We start from the raw sequence: 25,000 nt of genomic DNA, 5'->3' as shown, positions 1-25,000 counted from the left end.
TCGCCACATACAACAAACTGAGTACAACTAACGGGAGAATGAGTACTTTGAGAATCATGGAAATAAGTCACCTGAGAGAAGATGACAAACAGGACATCGTCGTCCTCCGATAGGCCGAGCGCCTGAGCCAAGCGTCGTCCCGGTTTCTGCTTGTAGGCGGCCTGAACCAGTCGGTACTCCACACCGTCCTTGGTGCATCCTAGAGGGAATTCCACGTAGGAGTAGAATTCTGTGTCGTTGGAGCACATCCTCACAATCTTGGAGGTGAAAAACTTCTCTCCGCCGGCGTCCATCTGCGTCAGCTGTGTGTCCAGCTGCAGCGTCAGGAAGTAGACGTAAGTGCGGCTGGAGAAACCGTAGACATAGTAGATGTCGAAGGCCGGGTAGAGGGAAAGCGTGTCTGACGGGATCTTGATCTGCGATGACACAAACTCATCCTGGTAGACCAGCGAGAACATGTTCACGCTCTCCTCGTCTGCCACAAGTTTCCTGCTGGACAGCGTGGGGAAGTACTCCGACTTTCCGTCGATGGCGGCGCCGATGAAGAGGCGGCTGCCGCCCTTCGCCGTTTTCTTTCTCTTGGGGTCATTGGTCCAGTCGTCCTCGCGGACAACCACACCTAGGGAGAAGGGTTATGGTTACCATGGGAACAACTGATCAACACACCCGTTTGTCTTAGGTGACCTTGAGGCGTGATTTACAGTACACTGACTATTATCTACACCTACTGATGGCACCTACTGATTTTCTTGATTACATTTTCTATACCGCTTATTCTAATTAGGGTCACGGGTGAGTAGGAGCCTATCCCAATGCATATTTTCGCAAGGTGTGAGGAAGCCAGAGAACCCTAAAAACAAGGAAACAAAAATATACAGGAAGTCTGAGGACTGGATTCAAACCCCCAACCTCAGAACAGAATGGGAGGTTGGGCTAACCACTCCTCCACTGCGCCATGCCGATATCTCATATGACATCATAGGCCGGGAGACAGGTCCAACTCTCAGGATGTCTTTCTTTCTCATAACTTGGGCCATCACAGGTTGATAGGGACCACCCCCAACTCGGGGCCGTTTGGTTAGAGGGGCCAAAAAACACCCCTTTTGGGGAAAGCTTCTGGCAAAATTGTGTAATTGCAAATGTGAAGGTACAGAAACCGCATAAATGGTCAGAAAACTCTAAAATTTAGCGTGGTGTATTCTGACACATGGGGGAACTAGCAGGAAAATAATCATGGGCTTCCTGTATTTCAATTCTCAAATATCACCCTCAGCATACCCTAAAAGACCAAAAAAAAAAAAAAAAAAAAAAGTTATCTTTCAAAGTGATCAATTTCAAACATTTTATTGTACATCTCACTGCCTCAAATATACATTAAAAACTGCCCACATTTATAACCTTCAATTTAAGTCCAAGATGAGCTTTCTATCTGGAGTATTAGAGGCGCTATGACCAAAGTACTAATCTGTACCCCAGATCGGAAAAAAACAAACAAACAAACAAACAAACACAGAAAATTCCAGAATTACCATTCCAAAGGGGATTAAGATATTTTTATGCATCTAAATAAAATCTTAAACAATATTTGAAACATGGGTTACCGGGGGTTTTCCTGGCTCAAATTGAGGCAGAGGTATTATTTTAAGGTACTTGCGGCGGTGACCAATACCATTATGGGCCTCCCTCCTGCAGCCTTTTCACGATTTGGGACTAGAATTGTATTAACCCAAAGTTGCCATTAATTTTTTGATTTTTTTTTTTTTTTAACTAAAATCATTAAAAATTCATCCACTTAGTAGATATTAACTCATTTGCTCACAAAAACGTATAAATACGTTCTATTTTAAATGTTTTAAGTCTCCCAAAGACGTATTTATACGTTTTTCATGTTTTGTTTTGTTTTTAAGCTACAGCATACATAAGGCTTTGATGCAGCCTCTCAACTGCAAAGAATGATTGAAGAAATGGTAGTTATTACACAAACGCCCAGCAGGTGGCAGCAGAGTAAAGGAGATCAACCAAGACCATGTTGAAAAAAAGCTAAATTACTCGAAATTTTAAATAGATTTGTGAATAGTGATGAAATTTAGATATATAATTTAATACTAATTGCTGCAAAACTGAAACAGTAGAAATATACTTTTTTTCCTGATAAAAGAAGAGACTTTAATCTTTCTTTTGGTAGGTTCCATGTTTTTATAACAATAGAACACAATATTCTGTGGGCCTTGCAAAATCAGTCAAAATCCAGGAAAAACAGCCAGGAGTGAGGGGGATTGCTTCTGTGAAAATGGCTGGGAGTGAATGAGTTAAATTGTAAATATAGTACCGCATTGTTGCAAGCAAATTAGGTGGAGGTGGCCGCCTCTAATTTTGTACATAGGAAAAACCCTGGTTATGTAGTACTACACCAGGGGTGTCAAACTCGTATTAGCTCAGGGGCCGCATGGAGGAAAATATATTACTAAGTGGGCCGAATCGCTAAGATAATGGTATATAACTTAAAAACAATTGCCGTCATTAATAGGCAGATTTTTTAGATTTTTGGGCCAGTCCTAAATTACGGAGCTCAACTGTAATCTATTGTTCAAAAAAATAACTTTGCCTGTATGAGTTCCAGACATGTTAAATCTACCTTTTTGTGCATATCTATATAGTTTCCAGAATGCATTGTGTGGCACAGTTAATGAAGTTATAAGGACGTTAATCCTTGTCATATTTTTTGTGTTTGTGTTACCAGTAATTGAATTTGTGCCGTATTTAATACGTTTATGTTGGTCTATGATTTAAAAAAAAACTAAAAAAAAATTTTTTTTTAAACAAACCATAACTTTAAGTTGTGTGTAAAATAATGACTTCCAGGGCGATTCCGTGTGCAAGTTACTCACCTGAGGACTGCTTGTGAAATTACAAATTGATATATTTGATTATGGCTGGCTGATTAATTGGTCCGACATTATGATTTTTTTATTTTACAAATCATCTCGCGGGCCAGATTAAACCCCTTTGCGGGCCTGATCCGGCCCGCGGGCCGTATGTTTGACACCCCTGTACTACACTATCTGAAGTTAATTACATAAAACATCATTTTTATTATAATGTTGTTGTTTTTTAAATTATTTTCAGAATTGTATTCATCTTGGTCAATGCTTGACTTCTGAGCGTCATCGCTCTTATTTTGCCAAATCTTTTGAACCAGTCCTTATCTGGTTTCAAAACCCGAGCAGCTTTTCAACAGCTGCTCATGTGAAGGAGGTGTGAGAATCTACCTACCTGCCATCCCATCAGCCTCTCTGGCACCAGACAAGTAGTGCTCCTTGCGGTGGTGAGGCTCCCCCAGTTTGAAGAGGTCCTCCAGTCGGAGAAACTGGCAGACGCCCTGCCAGATGGACCCGCACGCCACCAGCCTGTTGCCAGTGTAGTCCACCAATAGAAGCTTGTTTACGTTGTCCAAAGAGTCCAGGCTGGGGAAACGTACAGGTAAGCAGACAGACAAACATACAGGCAGACAGTTGTGGCAATTAGGATGAGACAAACCGGTGAGCGCAGGCCCTGACGCTAGGTGGGGGGTAACACTTGGCGTTGTCCTCCACCGGTCCGGTCATGTGACTCCTCATCTCGGTCAGATTGGCCGACAGCTTGAGGACTCGGTTGACGGCTCCCACGAAAACCTCGCCTGTCCTCTTGTGGACGGTCAGGTGGGTGAGGGAGGTGTCAAACACCCGGTACGCCGCTCGGCCACCTGCCGCCACCAGGGGGGGAGGCGGTGCCGCCGGAGCGCAGAGGAGGAGGAGGGGCCAGGAGAGCAGGAGGAGCGAGAGGATGGGGACGGGAGAGGGAAGCATGGTGGGAGATGGACAAGATGGGAAAGGAAGGAGGAGTTGTCCACTGGTGGATCAAGGGTGTCAGCAGGTCATGACTGGGGAAAAAAAACAAAAAAAAACATTGCGACCATTAGTTAGTTCAGAGCAGTACTGATAGATCATAAGGTGTGTCATGGAAAATTATCCAACTTTATTTATTTATTACAAATAATGTGTACTTGCTCATCTTACTATTGCATGCCAGCAACATATAGTGACAGGCAGAAAATGAAATATGCTTCCCAAGGAGTTCCAATTAACCAATAGGAAAAACAGCTTTGGATTCAAAATAAAACTACTATGACTCAGACTGTGTATTTCCTGTTCAATGTTTTGTTTAATGCCTGTATTGGACTACTGTAAATGTGCTCCTATTTTTGATGGCAAATGCTATAAGAATTATATAAACAGCAGGTTTATTCTTTATTTTTGATTCTTTGACATATCAACAACTCGAATGGAGGATGGAAGACTAGTAGATGATTCAGTATTGTAAACAGAAGTGACTAGTTGGACCATTGATTGTAATTAAGTTAAAAGAAAAAAAAAACGAAAAAAAAAAAACAGTGATATCACACCCATCATTCTTCTTAATGTATGCCAGCTTTAAAGGTCCCCTCATATGAAATGTTCACTTTTGGTGGGTTTTTGATCATAAATATGCCTTACCATAGCCCCTGACTAAGTCCCCAAAGCTGTGCGATAAACGACCCATGTTTCCCTTTCCTATGGCCGTTTGTATCACATTAGCTCAAACAGCACTCTCAAATGGGCTGTTTCAGCAGGTCGGTTTTACACGTCACGAGCTCAGCGTGAATGCCACCCTCACAATTTTCAACCCCTCCCGCCGCCGAGATTTCCAACCCACGAACAAACAGCAGCAGCAGGAAGACAGCATGGCAGCAAAACAACCCCATAGGAACTGCTCTGAACCAGATTGCAGAAAGGACAACAAAACATTTTTCTTCTGCCACAGAAAGGCTTGTGGTTGGACTTTATTTATGCATTAAATATGGCCAAGCAACTCCCAAAATGTGTTAGTTAGTTCCAGTGAGTGGGGTCGTCGATTTCGCGGTCCCGTATCTTCGGCCCAGAGGGTCATGGAGGGCCGGCATCCACGCCGTTGGAAAGCCGTGGTCGAGGCGGTTCCGGGGATTTTCCCCGTAGGACTTATGGTTCGACCAGTACGGGGGTGTCAATCATCCCTGATAGGTTGTGGCAAACATTTAACTGACGACTGCTTCAGGAATTTTGGACAATACAAACGTGGAGTAGCAGAACATCTTTCACTTACCCCGTATCGGTACCAACTATTGAAAGTAAAGCATGCGCCAATACTCCTTCAGGAGCAGACGTGAAGACTCCGTTTGTAAACTGGAGCACACGGAAAAGATGAGACTTGGCCACGCCCAACTCATTTTGTAGTCAAAAACACACGGAAGTCTGGCGAGTGTTGGCCACGCCCACCAAAATCCGCTCGTTTGATGCTAGGCTAACAGTAGACCTTCCTAATGGAGACTGCGACTCTACAACAAGGTACAATTTCGTGAACATTTCTTTTGATACAGTATTAGGGCGTCCAGAGGATGGTTGGTGTCATTGCTGCAAAGCTCATTTGAGGGGATCTTATAATTATTATATAAATAATTTTATTATTATTACGTTATTATAAATTATATAAATATAATTTCAAGGTGGCGTCGTGTTGATTTTGAAAGTCGACAGTCATGTAAAGACGAGTCAAGATGGCCGCCTGCATGCCGTGCGCAAGGCCAGGATGCCGATACGATGACGTCATCATTAACATGCGCTACCAGACAGTCGAGTCAAGATCTCTACCTTGGGCAAAATTTATACCTTATATTGAATAAACCGTTTATATCGCCCAGCCCTAATTTCACACTTAGTCCATTATTGAGTAAAGAGTGAGACAAAGTAATTATTATTTTTGCATTTTTGTGACATTTTGAAGTGAATAACCAGAGTGGTAGCACCTTTGCCTCATTTTTAAGAACAAAAAACACATTAGTTATGATCAAAGGAGGGAACGTGCAAGGAGGAGCTACAGAAGAAGTGGAGAGTACGAATGGTGATGCCCTTGTGGTAATCGGAGCTGTCGGGGCTGTGACTCCCAAACTGGGCAAGTGGCCCCAGCAGATTCCAAAAACATCCGAGACCTCCGCAGAGAAGAGTACAGTCCTTGAAACAGCTATGGGCGCATTTGCAAAGGAAATTCCCCTGCAACATTTGAAAAAGAGTGCACTAACCAAATCCATTTTCAATTGTGCTTGTCCTCATTAGTGATGGGATGAGCTCAAGCGTATCCCATCTGAATTTGTGAGAGAGGCACGGTAATTCTGCATTGGTCACCAGTCCATCAAAGGGCAATTACAGTATAGAGCAGCTGTTGTTGTACTCACTCCTCTTTGGATTCGATATTTCTATACTGCGCATGACCCCCCCCCCCCCCCCCCCCCCCTAAAAAAGTCTATCACAATTGCTTTATGATTTGGTTTTTGGATTGTTCTAGTCTTAAAAGAGAGGTCAACATAAACATTTTCTTGACAATAATCTTTTGTATGTGCCCCCAGTAGTCATTTTTTTGGTATCATTTGTGGTTAAGCAGCAAAATCCATCTGATTTTATCCATCTCAGGAGGCGGCCATTTTGCCACTTGCTGTCTACTGAAAATGGCATCACAGTTGCTCGGGTGATGACCAACCACAGCTCAGCTTCAGAAAACAGGTCATTTTAAGCTTACAGCCAGTGTTAAAATGGCCGCCCCCTGAGATGGATCAAAACGGGTAGATTTTGTTCCTTAACGCATATTCCAAACGCAATATTAATTATAATCCTGTTTTTAGACTAATGGGGCTGCATAGAATGGGATCTTACTCTCTGTACAATAAGCAAAACTTTATTTCAATATTATAGTTATATTGATGATATTACTGCATCTGCTTTCTTTAGAAGCGAAAAGGGAATCCAAATAAAATCAGAAATTGGATTGTTACCAAATAAATAAAAAAATATGAGCTATGAAGCTAATGTGATACTGACCAGCCGCACTGTTTACTCTTAACGCCTCTTTGCATCTGAACACTTGTTGTCGTGTAGGTGGACGCGACTAAAAATGTCCTCACTGGAGGTAAATACATACAAAAATAACAAGTGTAAGTTTTCAGGCTGATGGATGGTCAAATGAAATTGAAGAGCACTTCAAGAAACACACACACAGGTCCATCTGTCGACCCCTCCTCTCTGGTGTCCCCCTCAGCCCAGCAGGCTAATTAGTTAATGTGCTGATCTTTCACTACTTGTTTGGGTTTCAGTGTGTGCGTGTGTGTGTGTGTGTGTGTGAGCGGCCATGACTGCTGTGCTGGACTAAAACTTTATTAAGGTGACGTGGTGGTGGATTCCGTCTCATTAAGCACTAATCATCACGACTGCGACGCAAGCAAGCAGGAGAGGCGCCAGTGTACATATGTTAACTAGCGCTCCAGCTAAGAGCAAAATCGTGATAGCTTGTTGTACATTTCTGCATCTGTTATTTATGTTTGACTCCAAATGTGGCCTGGGCAAACTTTTGTGCTCAAGAGCCACATTTGATTTTCTTTAAGTGGGACAAAGAGGCCAGGACATTTAACATAAATCAACCATTGAGTCTTATTTTTAATAGTATTATTTATAAATAACGTATTTATAACAAATTATTTCACAAAAATTGTTAAATGTATAAATTTGCTTACCCTGGTTACTGAACACATCTGTTTCCAAATTGCAGATAAGAATTGAGCAAACTTCTAAAAAGTTTTTTTTTTTTTTTAATTAACAGTGACCTCACTGTCTGGAATGCCTGGCAACTGTTGCTATGGCATTGGCAACCAAGGGAGTCGTTAAGGTCAGCAAATGAGACCCACACAACACACTCACACACGTCACTATATGCAAACACACTGTCAGTGTCACCACAGGATGTGCGCCGACTTCGAGCATTTCCAGTCGGGCCACACCAATTAATCGGCAGATTGTGCCGCTTGAAACATCAGCCAAAATCATCGACTAAATGGGCGATATTTTCCAATTATTTTTACCATTACGAACTCTGTCCACTTATAGCAGTTGTACACAAGTGACAACACACAATGCATCCTGGGACTTTTTTTAACAATATACATTATTTACACTTGACTCCCACTATTCACAGGAATAGGAAAAATCCATGTATAATTGACACCCATTCAAATGCATTATATATATATATTTTTTTTTAATACATCGGCCGATTAATTTTTTGAGGCTGATGCCAGTGGCCGATTTTTCTGCCAAAAATGGCCACTGGCATCAGCCTCAAAAAATCGATATCAGTCAGGCCCTAACGTACAGAATATGTATGCCTATGGCTGGGTTTTATCGCCCAAAGATCAAATCTCTTTTTTTTTTCTTTTTTTTTTTTTTACACAAATCCAATGTGTGGTTTTACTATAATGACATATTAAAATCTGAAAAAAGCAATACAAACTTGAGAAATGCATCGAACAGAACAATGCCAGGAAAGTGTGGGATTCCTGTTCCGTGCTTGGCTCTGATTGGCCACTCTTGACTCGCGTTTATGGGGCACAACTTTCAACACGCCAGTTGGTGTGAGAAGTGAGTGTCAGGTGTTAAAGTTCACGACTCTGTTCCAGCTTCCGTCGCTTCCCTTTCACACAGATGCCATCTTGCCTCTGATACAATGTGCGACCTTCCCTCCATTTCTGTGGCGGTACCTTTCATAATGAACGGTGATGCTAGAAAAAAATGCGATTAAAAACAATAAAAGACACTTGCTGACTCTTTGCATGAAGACGGAGGATGGAAAAGTAAAGGCCTGGCTTACGGGTTTCTGAGACACGAGCCATTGTCTGCCCTAGGGCTATTCGATTATGGAAAAATAATAATCAGAATTATTTTGGCAATAATTGAAATCACGATTATTCAAACAATTATTTATTTTTTGGTACAAAAATAGAACATTTTTAAGCATTTAAAAATATTAAGACCAATTAAAAAAATAGAAACTATAATTATGTAATTTTACATACATTGAAACATTGTGCAAAGTTTATACAATGTTTCAATGCATTTGTTAGACTTATAGTAGGACTCAAAAGCATATTTGTATTCAAGTTAATTTCGCAAACAATTATCGGCTTACTTATCGGTTATTGACATCGGCACTTCTAAATGATTGGTTTAGCGGTATCGGTTGAAAATAGCATTATCGTGCATCCCTAGTAAGTTCCTTTTGGACCAAACAGAATTTCTAACAATATATATTTATTTCTGTTGACAAAAACTTTTGTTGTAGTTGTAGTGCAGCATGTGCACTGTGCAGTAGGACGATCATTCAATTTTTGGTACAAAACAAGAAAATGTTTAAATTAGTGTTGTTCCGATACCGATACTGGTATCGGCAGAGGTGCCGATACTGCATAAAAACAGTGGTATCGATATCGGTGACTACTCACAAGTTACATGCCGATACCATTAATGCCAACGCTAATATAGGATTTTGGATGCAGCATCTTGTGTCTTGCGCGTGCACAACATTCACTGATGTGTGACATGTTCACTGCATGCCGATCTAAGATATCCTATTGGCCCTTAAATGCTCTGAACCGATGGCAGGATAGCTTTTTCAAAAAAAAACTCAAGTATCGGTATGGTATCGGTATCGGCCAATACTGCAAAGCTGGGTATCGGTATCGTATCGGGAGCCAAAAAAACGTTTCGGAACAACACTAGTTTAAATGTAAAAAAAATAAAAAATAGAATAATAAAAAAATAAAAAATATTAAGACAAATAAATATTAAATTGGTTATTTTAAAATAAAAAAAAAGGTTCAACTGTGTAAATTTAAACAACTCAAAAATTTGTATTACTTATCTTTTTTTTTTTCACAATTATGCTGATTTTGTAATTGTGGAGTGTAAAATTGAAATTATTGAAATTCGATTAATTGCACAACCCTAGTTTGCCCAATTGTTTTCTTTGATTTGTGAGCACAAATTTGAGATATGAGCACTGTATGATGGCAGGAAAGTCAACTGCAAGAAATTTAATTCTTCCAGTTGAATTTTACTGTCACACTAAACATAATGTGTTTTTAAAACAACCATAGAAGTTTGCCTTAAAAAGGTACTGTCCGATGTTTTGCCATTTCTGTTTGCAAACACAACATTCAAAAACTGACGCTCAAGGAAGGTGAGGATGGCAGCCAACCAGAAACGAACGTGAAACCATCCCACCAACATAGCGGGGGGTTCGCACAGCCAAATTTGCATATGAAGACCAGACACAGGAATCAAACTCCTAACACGTCCCCGGAAACAGTCCACTAATCAGGAGCGGGGGTTCGCACAGCAAAATTCGAATAGTAGCTTGCCTCCACGGCTTGGTTGTTGTAATGAAATGCCAGTCTCCGTCCAGAAACGTCCCGGACGAGACAAAACAAATCCTTCAGACCTTTAAAGGCTGTTAGCTTAACCGTTAACAACAACAACGCATAATGGTAAATGGTACGGCTGGGCAAAAAAAAGCACCATTATCACGGATTTTTTTAGTGACAGGTATCTTCACTCCCTCACCATGCAATTTTGCCCCAAAACAAAAGGAAATACGCATCGCTGTCTGCTGCTGCAGATGTCAGGAAAAGACAGAGTCACCTCACTCACTTCGACCGATTGGAGACAAAACCCAAGTTTTTGGACATTATTCCTGTCAAGGAGGTTACGAATGAATTTGTATTACCTCATAGTTTCAATGGTTTGTTGGCATTTATCGTAAATACTAAGTCAACAAACGTGTGGACGGTTAGCTACCCGAAGCTATTGTTAGCCTTAAGCTAAAAACAACAATGGAGAGCATTACCTTAGTGCAGACGTAGTAGTTTCTGGTCATTTTGGAGTGATTCAATTGGTCGTGTGTGCTAAGTTTGTTCTGTTGGCATTTATAGTAAACTGTAAGTCAACAAACGTGTGGACGCTTAGCTACCCAAAGCTATCGTTAGCCTTCGGCTAAAAACAACAATGGAGAACATTACCTTAGTGCAGACATAGTACTTTCTGGTCATTCTGGACGGATTCAACTGGTCGTGTGGTCTTTCACAAAGTCTGATGACATTTTTTGTAGTTGTTTGAGGGTTTATGGAAAGGAATAAACCGGACAGTGTTTCTCTTACACAAGTCATGACTAGCACATTTAACTGTTTTTAGTAAAAAATTTTCTTGGCTTTGGATAACCACGCAATGCACCACCGGGAGCTGGATTTCTTTGTTTGTCTGCACCAAAACGCACGTTCCGACTCAGACATGACGTCTTGCGTCTTGATTGGTTTACTAGGTCATGCGGGCGTGGTTTACAGTAAGGTCAATTCATACGACTCAAGTCCCCCATCTGTATACATCTGCCTCACTCTTACGAAACAATGGTGCTTTTTAACATGATAAAGCATCGTCACCCCAAGGTGATGAAATGCTGCCTTAATGCAATTGAATCTTTATGGGCACTTAAAGAGTGTGTGTTGGGAGTGTGGTTAAATTAATGGTAAGAAATGCGGCAATTACTTAATTGCTCAGGGCAGGGTTCAGGGAGATGTTTTAGTTTAGTCATGTGTCTATTGTGGGAGCTTGCTTGTTTTCTACACCCTGCTTCCACTAGTAGAAGGAAAGCAGCCGGCAGCCGCAAACACTCGAATGAGAGACAGAAGAGGAGAAAGACAAACACCAGCAAAACGCTGCTTGTCAATCCAACGAAAGCCTGGCTCGCCATTGGCCCAGCAACACTTTTCATTCATGACTCATTCGTGTTGTTGATATGTCTGTTGTGCGCATTGTTCTCTCGTCCCTCTGTACTTAAACTCTGTCTCTCCATCTTAACTCAACAGGGCGAGACAGACGGTCGCCCCACACAGCCTCATTTCTGTTCGAGGTTTCTTCCTTGGAAGGAGTTTTTCCTTGCCTCCGTTGCCAAGTGCTTCTTCATGTTGGATTCAGTTGGTTTTTCTTTCATGTATGAGAAGTGTGCTTCTTGACCTGCTCCATGTGTAAAGTGCCTTAAGATAACTTCAGATTTATTTTGTTACTGGCATGAGACAGATCTGCACTTAAAAGCAGCTAATTTTACCAATGGCGAGATATTGAGACCAAACCTTGCCGCAAATAGTGAAAAACTTCCAAAAACCCTCCCACAGATGATTAGCATTGCTTCTATTAATAATTCATACCACAAGCTATTATCCCAAAACACTCAGATATCATTTCAAAGTCATCTTACAACATTAAACTTCAAAATAAATTGATAACTAGACAAACAAAGCTTGTTTCGAAGATTAATACTGTTTCTCAAGAATTATTTTTTGGATGAAAATTTGATACAGACATGCATGTTAAGAAGATACCTGGGAAAAAAATGTCCTCTTTAATAATAAAGCCGTCTCACACAAAGTCCCCATTGCTGCATGTCAAGGGTCATCAAGAGCGGAAAAGAAAAGGGCCAAGTGATTGTTTCCTTTCAGTTGTTCAGCACATCCTGTCTTCTGTGTGTGTGTGTGTGAAATGTGACAAGACTCACAGCACTGACAATAAGCATGGAATGAGATGAACTTTGACCCCAGCCACCTGGAACATGCTCAGTTTATGTCTTGCTTTGAAACGCACGCACACAAACAATCAATATTACATAATAACTGTTCAGTGACATTTTTCCTATAATATGATGAGGAAGATTGCGGAGAGCAGACAGAGGAAATCTTATTATCATGACAGTGAGATGACATCATAAAAGCGCACAACCACAAACAAGAAGCCTACAGGTTAAGCAAGCCTTTTAAAAAAAGAAGATTTGATAATGTTTGTAAACAACAAGCGCCAGGTTAACTTCGGGTGGTCGAACTCGCAGCTGCCGGCTTCAACGCTACCAAAACACTGACCTACATTTACAAATGACATGAACTGTTGATAATTTATTTCCAGCAGTCTTTTGTCTTCATTTCATGTCTTGGCTGTCATTTATGTGTTTTTTTTTTCTCTTTTTGTCCAATCATATTTCTGCTGCCATATTAATAGAATCTTCCCAGGCCTTCAGACTCAGAATTGCTGACCGATGACAAATAGACATAATGGAAAAGGTCGGTTCTTTTTCCAACCTGAACCAATCAGATTTCAGATTCAATAGAGCCAGTGAGAAGGCTCAGGGTGGCATCAAGCACTTTTCCGTCCCCTGATTGGTTCTGAGATGACAAAATATGACGCGTAATGATTAAAAATTAATTTGAAAAAAAATTAGGATGTGAAGAATGGATAAGACGGATGTTTCAACTATGGATGAGCAAGTACACCACTATTTGTATCTGTATTCTGAGGGGGCGTGGCCTAAACCGGACGCGGAAGTGGTTTGATCGGAAATACGTGGGGCTTACATCGGTAGTATTTTTATTTTTTTCAAACACTTAAAATAAATGGTCAAATACAATGTGAAATTGATATAGATTGAGCAAAAGTTGCTATATTTTACATGTTATATTTTAGTTGTTTTTTTTTTAAATATGTATATTGTATTTATTTATGTATAAATACAGTGTTTACATGTCATGCAACATGAAAAGGTGGATATGTTAAGTGGTAAATTGTAACTCGTAGAAAAAAAAAACTGATATTAAAAGGCTTCATTTGCCTTTATCTTAAGATCCTGTAATACATAATAGACCTGATATTGTTTATTATATTTAACTTTTTTGGGGTAAAAAAAACAAAATAATACTAATCATTGAAAAGGACCTTTAAAAAAAATAATCGCACATGATATCGCAATCGCGGGCGGCACGGTAGTCGAGTGGTTAGCACGTCCGCTTCCCAGTTCTGAGGTCTCCGGTTCGAGTCCAGGCTCGGACCTTCCTGGGTGGAGTTTGCATGTTCTCCCCGTGCCCGCGTGGGTCTTCTCCGGGTACTCCGGTCTCCTCCCACATTCCAAAGACATGCATGGCAGGTTAATTGGGCGCTCCGAATTGTCCCTAGGTGTGCTTGTGAGTGTGGATGGTTGTTCGTCTCTGTGTGCCTTGCGATTGGTTGGCAACCAGTCCAGGGTGTCCCCCGCCTACTGCCCAGAGCCAGCTGAGATAGGCGCCAGCACCCCCCGCGACCCTTGTGAGGAATAAGCGGTCAAGAAAATGGATGGATGGATATCGCAATCGCAGTTTTTTGGGGGAAAAGAAAAAAATCACAATTAGATTATTTTCCATAATTGTTCAGCCCTAAATTAATCGATTCTAAAAATATTCCATAGTGACAGCTGTAGTTTTAATCAAATTTGTTGGTTGATTAGCGCTTCCTGGAAAGTTAGGGGGGGGGGGAAATTAGCCTGCGACAGCAGCTTTAATCAATAGACACGAAATTGGGTGGACATATCTATCATAGCAGAACACCTGAAAAAGTAAAGAAAAATAAACCATGAACAAAATTGAACAGAAAGTCAGACATTTTAGTTTGAAGCAGCCATTTTGGCCCAGTTTCAGTTCTCATACTTTGATGAACTCCTGCTAGGGAAGTGTCCCAAATGAGCCCAAATCGGAAGCAGGTATACTCGACAGATGGGAGACACTAAATTGTGAAGATTTTTTTTTTTATGCCTACAGCAGAAATCTGATGGCATGGTATCTAAAGTTTGATCATCATTTTATCCGCGAAAGTAGGGTGTGAAGGCCAACTGACCACTGCTTGCAGCTTTAATTTAACTTTTAACATGACAGTAAGCCAAAGCAACACAAGACATACTTTTGTACATTACAACATCATTACAAAAAATATGTATTTGGCATTTGCACCCCTTCCATTGAGAAGTGGGCGCAATGGCCCCTAAAATGTCAGAAAAAAAAGGAGTCCTCATCACTAGTTTCACTGATTGACACAAAATTGTGTAGACATGTCAAGCATAACAGGAGGACCCACGCCCAGAACTGAAATGGAAGTCGACCCTTATGGTTTGAAGTAACCGATTTGAACAAAGTTTACCAGTAGTACCCCTGGAATGTTGTTTTTTGTTTGTTTGTTTTTGTTTTTTTTTGTTAGTTAGTTAGTTAGCCCTGCGATTGGCTGGCAACCAGTTCAGGGTGTACCCCGCCTACTGCCCGGAGCCAGCTGAGATAGGCTCCAGCACCCCCCGTGACCCTTGTGCGGAATAAGCGGTCAAGAAAATTGATGGATGGATGGATGGTTAGGTTTTTTTTGTTTTGTTTTTTTAACAAAAACAAAAATCACCCCCTGGTTGAAGTTTCACCGATCGCTACAAAATTGGTTGGTCATCTTCATAACAGGACACACCAAAAATTGTCAAGGTCGTTTGATGATCATTTATAGGACAGTTTCCCAACCTATATTCCTCCAAGGCACATATTTTACATGAGACAAATCTCAGAGCATACCGCCAAACAAAAATGTTGCAAAAAGTGCATACACAATTTGATTATGTGCCTAGTTCTGCCACTATCGAATATTTTTAGAATCGATTAATTGACTAATCGGATTCATTTTAATTTTGCATTAAAGTGTTTTATAAAAGCATTTTCCTACTGATTACTGTTTATTAACCAGTGATTGGTGTTTATTTCATACTTTATATTCATATAGTGATCATAAAAAAGGGGAATTGATGTTACCGGTTCTGTCATTGTTTTGCAAAGTAACAACAGAATTTGCAAATGTCTTATTTTGATTAATTTAATTTAATTATTTCATGAAGGACTACATAAATCAGTAAACAATTACAGTACTGCAGAATGCAGATTAAACAATGGCTCCGAGTCCAACTATTACTCCATTATTAAAAAGGTTGACGATAAATTGGATAATTGATTACTCGTTTTTTGACAGCTCTACTGTACTTCTGCCATCTAGTTGAAGAGCATTTAATTACTTGTCACTGAATGTCGATGGTACCCTATAAACAATTATATATGGATACACAGCCATGCTATTTTCAACCAATAATTTAGAAAGTGCCAATGTTGATAAATGATAAGTAAACATAATTGTTTGCAACATGAACTTGAAAACACATGGAAACATTGCGTAAAGCACCATGAAGCTGAGTTTTATTGATATCGCTGCTTCAAAGACAACCAGGAACTCATTTTGAGTTTGCCAAAACAAAACAGTCATGTTTTAAAAAGCAACAAAAAACTGTGAGGGTAACACGGCAAGTCTACTGTTATTGGTGGATTTCTTTATTATCTGGATTATTTGTATGACGTCAAAATAGACGATTAATAATTATCGGCCACTGATATTGTATATCCCTCCAATTATACATAATTGTCAAAAACAAATAATTTCGAGACCAATCAAGTGAAATTGGATAATTTCTCACAGGACATCCGATGATCTCTGACAGCACACTAACCATTAGGAGCGACCACAATCAACAATGGCCGCCAACACATGGATAAACAACATCCTTATTGTTACTGTATTTTTTTTTTTTCACTGATCAATCAGAGAAACTTCACAGATTAATTGTATGTGGCAGTGAGGGCTTATAATCAGTACAATCAAGTCAAGTCAAGTCATCTTTACTTATATATATTGTAAATACAAATGACGTGAAAATAACTGTAACTAAACTATCATTACTATTCAACTATGCAATAAGGTGACATCATCCACCATCATACAACAAGTTCCCACCACAGACCATCCATCTATCTATCTTATAGAGTTTATCTTCATTAGCATGTCGAGTGAATTGGAGCCTTTAGAGCCAGCCCAGATTCAAATCTCGGCCCTCGCTCCTGCTCATACAAGAGCCCAATGAGGAAAAGCGGTCTAGAAAATGAATGGATGAATTCATGCCTCAACAGAAACGACGTTCCCTTGAGCTTGAATGGTGACGTCAGATGTGATCAGTCACTTTATCGATGCTCATGAAGTGGACTCAGTGACTGATTGATTGATTGATCTACTGGTTGATCAGAGGCTCCTTCGCGAGGCAATCTAATTTCATTCAACACTTCAATCCGATGTGACGTGACTTTATCGATCGCTGATAAGCCGCAACACTTTCCCCTCCCCTCCCCTCCCCTCCCCTCCCCTCCAGCAGCACATGGAGGTGGAATGACAAACATGGACCAAGCCTTGGACTCCCCGCTCCATCCCCTCGACCCCCACTTTGTTCTTTAATGGATCAGTGTCTGGAGTCCCTCTGCTTGGAGGACATAACCCCCCACCCACCCCCCTTTATCCCAACACACACGGACTTGCGCAGGCATTAATGGCCTCCTTTTAACCTCCTCCCTTATTTTTTCGAAGGGGGTGGGGGTACCCCGTCCCCCAGCAGGCACGAGGACACCAACGTTCCGCGTGTCGTGGTGGGTCAACGCGAACGCGAGCAGCCCCACCTGGGTTGATCGCCTCCCTCCACCTCATACTCGACCCCCCCCCCCCCCCCTTCTCCGCTTTCCAGTCCAATTTCGGTGGGTAAAATGGGAGGACAGGCGCACAAAAACACAGCACGAGATGAGTGTGGATGCGCGCGTGGAAGCGAGACACCGTCATCCAAACCAACCCCCCACACCCCCTACCTTTATACCCCCCACCCACCCCACTCCCACAACCACCACCATGAGCTAGCGGACGTACCTGGAAGCAGACAGGAGGGAGGTGGGGGGGAGGAGGTCCGTTTAGCTCGTGAATCCAAAGTGTCTCGTGTCGCTTTCTCCTCTCATGAAGGTTGCACGAGACCAGCCGGTACCGGCGGAGGTGGACCGCGAAACGGCTCCGCGGCTACTGGGACCGGTACCGACGACAACAGGGCGGATAATCCGGAGGAGAAAGATACACAGCGACGGCCCGCCTGCTCGTTCACGCACAACCTGCTTCGGCTCGGCTCGGCTCAGTGTGTGTTTGTGTGTGCGTGCGTGTGTCTCCCATCTGGACCGTACCACCCATCGGCTCATTGGAGGGGTGGATAGTTATTTTTCCTGAGACTTAACTAACGACATACTATTTTAATGTTCTTTAAAATGAAATATTGCATTCCCTGAGGCATATTATATCTCCTATAATTATTTTTGTGTAAAGTAACGGCGAATTTGACTTAAAATGCTTTTAAGGCAAATAACTTCGCCCCAAATTGCGAGTAAGTGGTACGCTCCATCCAGATTCTGCTGTTTTTCTCCGCTTTAAGCAGATGTGGAGAGAGGGAGCGAAAGGGAGAGAGAGATTGGTGCAGCACTTTGAATGGAGCAAAGCAACATGGACGGCACACTCACGCACACAAATTTATCACACGTACACACACACCATAAAACACTAGTATGATAGAAAAATGGATGGATGGACGCACATAAGTCCAAAACTGTGTGAATGCTGAGTGATGATGTGACCAAAGACAGAAACCTACACATTGCAGCATATCATAGCAATTCCTGCACAGCTTGTCAAATATGCCCCCTAGAGGCTGTGAGCCGTATAAAGTGGTTTTCCAGATTGTCAAATGCAAAAAAAAAAAAAAAAAAGTTTGAACGACTATAATTGGAATTGTATCAAGCGACTGATGAACTGACTTAGGCCGCTCCATGCCTGCTGACGAATATTCGAATTTAGGTCAATGTGTAGTGAGAGTGAATGGTTGTCTGCCTCTATATGTTGAGTGTCAACCAGTCCAAGGTGTAGTCTGCATTTTGAGTCAGCTGGCATATTTTTCCAGTTGCCTGCGATCCTGAACGGGATAAGCAGTCGAGAAAATCGAGTTATAACTGAGCTTGCATTCTTTGTTATTTGATTGTCTTTTGAAGCGAGAGATGATCGTATCATTAAAAGGGACACAAATTTTAAGGACTATCAAATAAAGTGCACTGTCATCGACGCCTGCCTGAGTATACTTTATGAGGATTTTGTTGTGAAGCTCAGCACTATACTTCATATGAGCAATGAAAATGCGTTGTTACAATTTACAAAGCATTACGAATTGTGTAAATCCGCTGAAATGGTACAAAACACTTAAAACGTCACATAAGGCAAAAATATTCACATTTCTGCTACTTAATCTGTCGATTCCTGTCATTGATGCCCGAATACTAACTAGCACAAGGTGAAGTAATTGTGTTACTTTGAATTCATTTGAGTGAAATGTTGTTGTTTTTTCCCCAAAATATAGATCAATTATAGTAGAATGTAGGGGTGTGAATTGCCTAGTACCTGACGATTCGATTCGTATCACGATTCACAGGTCACGATTCGATTCGATACCGATTAATCCCGATACGAATTTATAAGTCGATTGTTGCGATTTTTTTTCATTCAAATTTAGAAAATACTAATCAGTAAGCTTGTAGAGTGTAAGATTTATATGAAAATGTATTATTTATCTGAAATTTCAGTCTTATAGAGGTTGTAATCTGTTTCATGTTTGAACAGCATTAAAATAAAATATTAAGGCTTAATGTTCCGTTCATATAACATTCTTCCATGCTCAAGGTTTGAATCCTAACCCGAAGTCAGGCGTTTTGTTGAATATTTTTCCATTAAAAATGGAAGTTTAAAAATCGATTCACACACACACACACACAAAAAAAAAAAAGGCAATGATGATAAGACGTTGAATCGGTAAGACTACCGAATGAACAATTCTAAGCTCTTTAAAAAAAGAAAAAAAAAAAGAAAAAGAAAAAAATCGATTTTTTTTTAATTGAATCGATCCGAGAATCGCGCGATGTAGTATCGCGATATATCGCCAAATCGATTTTTTTTAACACCCCTAGTAGAATGGCTTCACTGTGATATAATTGTTATTGTTGGCAATACAATGATTCAATTTCCCACCCTTTCTGAAGACCCTTCAAAAATGCAGCTGCTTATTGACTACACCTAGGTTTTTTAAATGTATTTTACGGAATTGAATATGTCAATGTATATAAAATTTGTTGTATTATGGCTTTATTGCAATATATTTGTTTGTCTTTTTTTTTTTTTTGCAAACAATGATCACCACTGACTAGACTGGGCGAGGCGATGCAGTGAATGGATTTGACTGAATTTACCCTACTTTCCTACTGAACCATTTTCAAACCCAACCCGATACTGCTTCATCTGGAGCATATTGCCGCTTACTTTGCTGAGAAGAATCAGAAGCAGCTTCTAGATGATAATCCTGCCCTTGCCGGCCACCGGCGTAACGAAGAGGTAAGCGATTGTCTTTATTTTTGTGTATTTTTTTGTTTCTTATAGACAAACGGACTGGTCACCAGCCAATAACAGGGCAATTGTACTCAAAAATTGGACCAGTCGCCATCCAGTAAATGTCAGGGCACATCTGGACAAATAATAGACTGACCATCAGTCAATGTCAAGGCACATATATATATACGTATAACAGACAAGCACTGACTATATATTCACATCTATTGACAATTTAGAGTCTTTAATAAACTAAGGGGATGAATGTTCATTAATATTCATAGGCTAGTTGCTAATTAAGATGCTAAAGTCTGCTCCATATTCATCAGCTGTTGCTAAGCTAAGAAGATTAATGTCCCTCTATACTGGGCGGCGGGGGCTATTTGCTAAATTAAGACGTTAAAGGCTCTTCTGTGTTCAGGGTTACTTGCTAATTAAGGCACTAAATGTTCCGACATGCCGTTATGTTTGGAGGCTAGTTACCAATAAGATGCTACAGGCTTCCCTATTGGACAAACACTAGATGGTTGCAAGTGGAGGGAATGGTGAACAAAAAAAAACAAAAAAAAACCCATATATAGTCAAACAAGCATTTGCAGTCACATTTATACCTAGGACCAATTTAAGCTAACATGATAGCATGTTTTTGGAAGCAAGCTGGAGCGACAAATGAGCTGAGATTCAAACCAGCATCGTTTTGACTGTAAAGCAGGCTTGGAAACCACAACTCCGTCTTGGCCAGATCCAAACTACCCTCTCCATATTTTGGAGTAGACTGCTGACTCAGGCATATCCTGGAACATCCCCTAGTTATGTCACCATAGTCCAAAAAATACCTAATTTGCTGGTTTTTAGGTTCATGCAAAGTTAATAAAATTTGTGTGTGTGTGTGTGTGTGTGTGCTGATTACTATGACAACAGCCTCCTCATCAGTGAGGACTGATGGGTCACGTGGTTGCAGGGTGTGAGCCAGCAGAACCAGCAGCATTCCTCAGCGGAGGCCCGGGCCCAAAATAACGTCTGCTGACTTTTAAGGTTTGAACACTGAAGCCTGTAATCATTCCACCGCTTCTCCCCCTGTCATTTTCTTCACTTGATGTTTTCATCTTTTTTCCACTTTCACACATGCACGCACGCACACACACACACACACACACACACACACACACACATTCAGGAGGCAGGCTGAGAGGGAAAGAAGGAGGGAAGGAGACAAAAAAGATGGCCAGGAAAAAAGAACCACAGATGAGGAATGTTTGCGTCTGTGGTTGGTAGAAGCAGGAAATGACATCGTGACAAGGACCGCTACTTCCTGTACAACATGGACACCTCTCAAGACTGCCTCCAACCCGTGACGGAGCAACAGGGACGGGGAGGTTGGGCAATGGTGATGATGAGGTTGTTGTCACGGTTACCAATGAGCTTCGCTTTGACCTGATTGTTTAAAAAATACAACAACAAGGAGGGGAAACTTGAAAGGGGAGCTGCTCTGTTGCCTAGCAACAAGCTCTCCTTTCTAAATCACACCATCACGTGAAATCGAATCACTCATCGCTCGTTTTGTCAGTCTCACTTCTTCTTCTTTCTACAGTGTACATTTATGTGTATGCTGCAGCTTGCTGCTAAGCTAAGACAAATGTGTCACTGTGTGGATAGGCTACACGCTAACCTGCTAAACATGCTGCTTAGTGTAATGACTGACATGCAAAGTTTTTCCAGTTTGTATGGTTGTGTATGTTGTTTCTCTATGTGAGAACAATAACATTTCTCCAGCAACCTGGACAAATTCCAATGTAAAGTGGGGTGGTTGCGAAACTGGTGGAAAGAGGGCATGAGGATATGAAAGGAAAGGAGTATGGAGGAGTGAGGGAGGAAGAAAAAGGATGGTTGATGACCCGATGAAAATTTGAAAGATGAAAGGATGGAAGGCTTGGGAACTAGAGAGAGACAAAAGGGAGATGGCTCAATTTACCCTGCTCCTAAACTCAAATTACCCTACACATGGGGTAAACTTTTTTTTTGGACAAATTATATCAAGAAAAAACGCTACGTTCACATTGAATCTGCTTGTTTGTGTGGAGGCGCAACATCTTGAAGTATGTATATTCAAGTATTAGTTTGCCACAAAAACTTACCTTTCTGTGGTGATCCTGAAAAAGAAAGTGATTCAACTTACTCCACTCTTCCCATACTGACACCTGCTGACAATGGAAATTTACATCACAAAACCCACACTTTCAGCATAAAATTCGGTTTATTTTAGACAAGAAGAAACGTACATGATACAAATTCTGAACACGTCCAGCTGGATGCCTGTCAAATCCAGCCAGTAGGTGGCGGTCTGGGTCCTTTTGGCTTCTGTACTCGGTAATTAAATTCTAAAACAGAATCCAAATGAATACGTATATGTATTGATATACTGTAATTAAGTTAAATGTTGATGTACTTAACACAATACTACATTAGCATATATATTCTTTCCTTCCACCTGTTTCTTTGATCACTTGTCACCTCTTCACTTTAATTTTGACCTTCTATCCTTCTTCACTTTCTCCTCCCTTCTCCTATGTCAGAGTTCACCAATAACGGTCCTCGAGGTCCAGAGTCCTGCAGGTTTTAGGTGTTTCCACCCACTAGCACACATGATTTATATAATCAGCTTGTCTGATAACGATCCTGATCTTTAGTATCAGGTGTGTTGGTAGGCGGAAACATCTGAAACCTGCAGAACTCTAGACCTCGAGGACTGGAATTTGTGAACTTTGTATATCTTATTTATTTCCTTTCTTTCCTTCATTTGCCAATTCTTTCCGTATTCACTTATATCACCTATTTGCATCTCATTTCTACTAATTTCTCGCCTATTTCCACATTCACAAATCACCTTTCCTCGCTCCAAGTAACTTCTTTCCTAACTGGCTCGGAAAAGATTTCAAGAATATCCACTGACCTATGCCCTCATACACACACGTTTCCTTCATATCAGTCACCGAGGTGGACAAATCTTCGTAATCGTTGTGCGTTCCTGGAAAGAGAGTGTAGTAGTAGTAGTAGTAGTAGTAGTAGTAGTAATAATAATAATGATAATAATAATAATAATAATAATAATAATAATAATAATAATAATAATAATAATAATAATAATAATAATAATAATAATAATAATAATAATTTTGCATTAACCCACTTGGATTTATAAAGTGCCTTTCAAGGGAACAAAAGACAATTAATGAGCATGAGACCTCCTGAGTGGGTTGCTCATTACCTAGCACCTGCTCCGCACCAGCACTAACTGCTAATCCCGCTAATCCCGTCGTGCGTTTGGCAGTATGAGCCGAGCTCACAGCGCCCTCTGAAGGTTCGACCATACTGTACAACGGCGCTGCTGTCGGAGGAGGAGGATCGTTGTCATAGTGATGGGAGCTTTGGAGTGTCCGTCCAAAAGAACGTCCAAAAAAAGGGAAACAAGAAACAAGGTGAAGAGTGAATGAGAGGAGAACAAAATATGGAGGGGAGGACAGAGGTGACAAGTGAGCAAAGAAATAACAAATTAAGGAAGGGACAAAGGAAGTGTACATAGACGAGTTAAGATGAAAATCAGGGCTGGGTTTAAAAAAAATTAAAAAAAAAAAATCAAATAATCAATATCGAATCAATTTTTGTTTTAGTGCCTGATATCAATTCATAAGACTATGAATCGCTTATTTTAATATATATTTTCTAAATAAATTCAAAAGAAAATGTAATTTTAAAGGCCAATTTTTTAACTTAAGGCTTTCTTGAAATTTACTGTTCACAAATTTAAAAATATTTTCTTACATTTATAAAAGACCTGACAGTAGCACTTTAAGACAATTTTGAATCTTTTTCATTTGTATTTAAAATGACTGAATTAGAATTATTAAAATATTTTCATCTAGTCCTTGCTGATGTCAATGTTTGTGTAACACTTAAGTGATTATAACACGTTAATTTTTTTAATAAACTAAATCAGTTAACCAGTTACTGCTTCTGCAAAATTTTATTTGGAATATGTTTGTGGACTGCGACTGGCTGGCAACCAGTTCAGGGTGTACCCCCGCCTACTGCTCGAAGCCGCCTGGGATAGGCTCCAGCTCCGTCGCGACCCTTGTAAGAGGAAATGTTGTTAAGAAAATGGATGGATGGATGTTTGTGGATTTTTTATCATGTCCTTGATATTTAAGAAGAATTGATGCTCCATAATTATATCGATTGAAGTGAAGTGAATCGAATCAGCAAAAATCTAAATCAAATCGAATTGAACTCTTGTGAATCGAAATCGAATCAATTGAGGAAATTAAGGTCGATACCCATCCTTAATGAAAAGAAGGAAGGGAAGAAGGAGGGACAGAGGTGACAAGAAGTATACTGACTGAACTCTCAACTCGACTTTAAAAGGAAAGTTGTACGCAATTAACATGGAAAGAAGAACAAGAAAAGAGGAAAGAGGTACCAGTGGAGTAAAGAAGTGAGACATAAACAAGAAAAGGAGCAAGGAAGAAAACACAGAAAGAAAGAGCATGTGAACAAGGAAAAGACATGACGAGTGACTGAGGAATAAAAGAATGTAGAAAAGGAAACACAAGAAAGAAAGAAATGAAGGAGGGAAAGAAGTGACAAGTAAACAAGGAAAGAGGAGGATGAAGAAAGGAATGGCTGCAGGTGTACCTGTTTTCCGGTGGTGGGCGTGGTTGTTTAGGCTTGTTGACGACGGCGTACATCACTATGTGGAGGACCAAAACTGCCAAAGTTACAAATAATTAAATGAATAAATAAATAAAAATAAGAACACATAGAAAAAATATAATTCAAAATTTAAATACAAAAAAAATATATTTTATATATGTATTTATATATAAATATATATATATATATATATATATATATATATATATATATATATATAT

The 25,000-nt window shown here is 40.4% G+C and overlaps 2 protein-coding genes across 2 annotated transcripts in view; both read right to left on the bottom strand.

The window, feature by feature from the left end:
• plxna3 (plexin A3) overlaps window positions 1–17,800 on the bottom strand; it is a 60,613-nt gene extending 42,813 nt beyond the window's left edge. The window contains exons 1-4 of the mRNA XM_077514232.1: window positions 17,535–17,800; window positions 3,538–3,919; window positions 3,274–3,464; window positions 72–619 (exon numbers count right to left, since the gene is read on the bottom strand). Coding sequence (XP_077370358.1) covers window positions 72–619; window positions 3,274–3,464; window positions 3,538–3,845 — 1,047 coding nt within the window. The 5' untranslated portion in view covers window positions 3,846–3,919; window positions 17,535–17,800. The remainder of the gene's footprint in view (window positions 1–71; window positions 620–3,273; window positions 3,465–3,537; window positions 3,920–17,534) is intronic.
• Window positions 17,801–22,307: 4,507 nt separating this feature from the next.
• Window positions 22,308–25,000, bottom strand: part of LOC144015063 (uncharacterized) — a 3,520-nt gene continuing 827 nt past the window's right edge. The window contains exons 2-5 of the mRNA XM_077515379.1: window positions 24,762–24,834; window positions 23,338–23,495; window positions 23,023–23,097; window positions 22,308–22,450 (exon numbers count right to left, since the gene is read on the bottom strand). Coding sequence (XP_077371505.1) covers window positions 22,389–22,450; window positions 23,023–23,097; window positions 23,338–23,495; window positions 24,762–24,814 — 348 coding nt within the window. The 5' untranslated portion in view covers window positions 24,815–24,834 and the 3' untranslated portion in view covers window positions 22,308–22,388. The remainder of the gene's footprint in view (window positions 22,451–23,022; window positions 23,098–23,337; window positions 23,496–24,761; window positions 24,835–25,000) is intronic.

Source organism: Festucalex cinctus, chromosome 2, assembly GCF_051991245.1.
Source record: "Festucalex cinctus isolate MCC-2025b chromosome 2, RoL_Fcin_1.0, whole genome shotgun sequence".
Lineage (NCBI taxonomy): Eukaryota > Metazoa > Chordata > Actinopteri > Syngnathiformes > Syngnathidae > Festucalex > Festucalex cinctus.
This window is presented reverse-complemented; position numbering and strand designations above follow the sequence as displayed.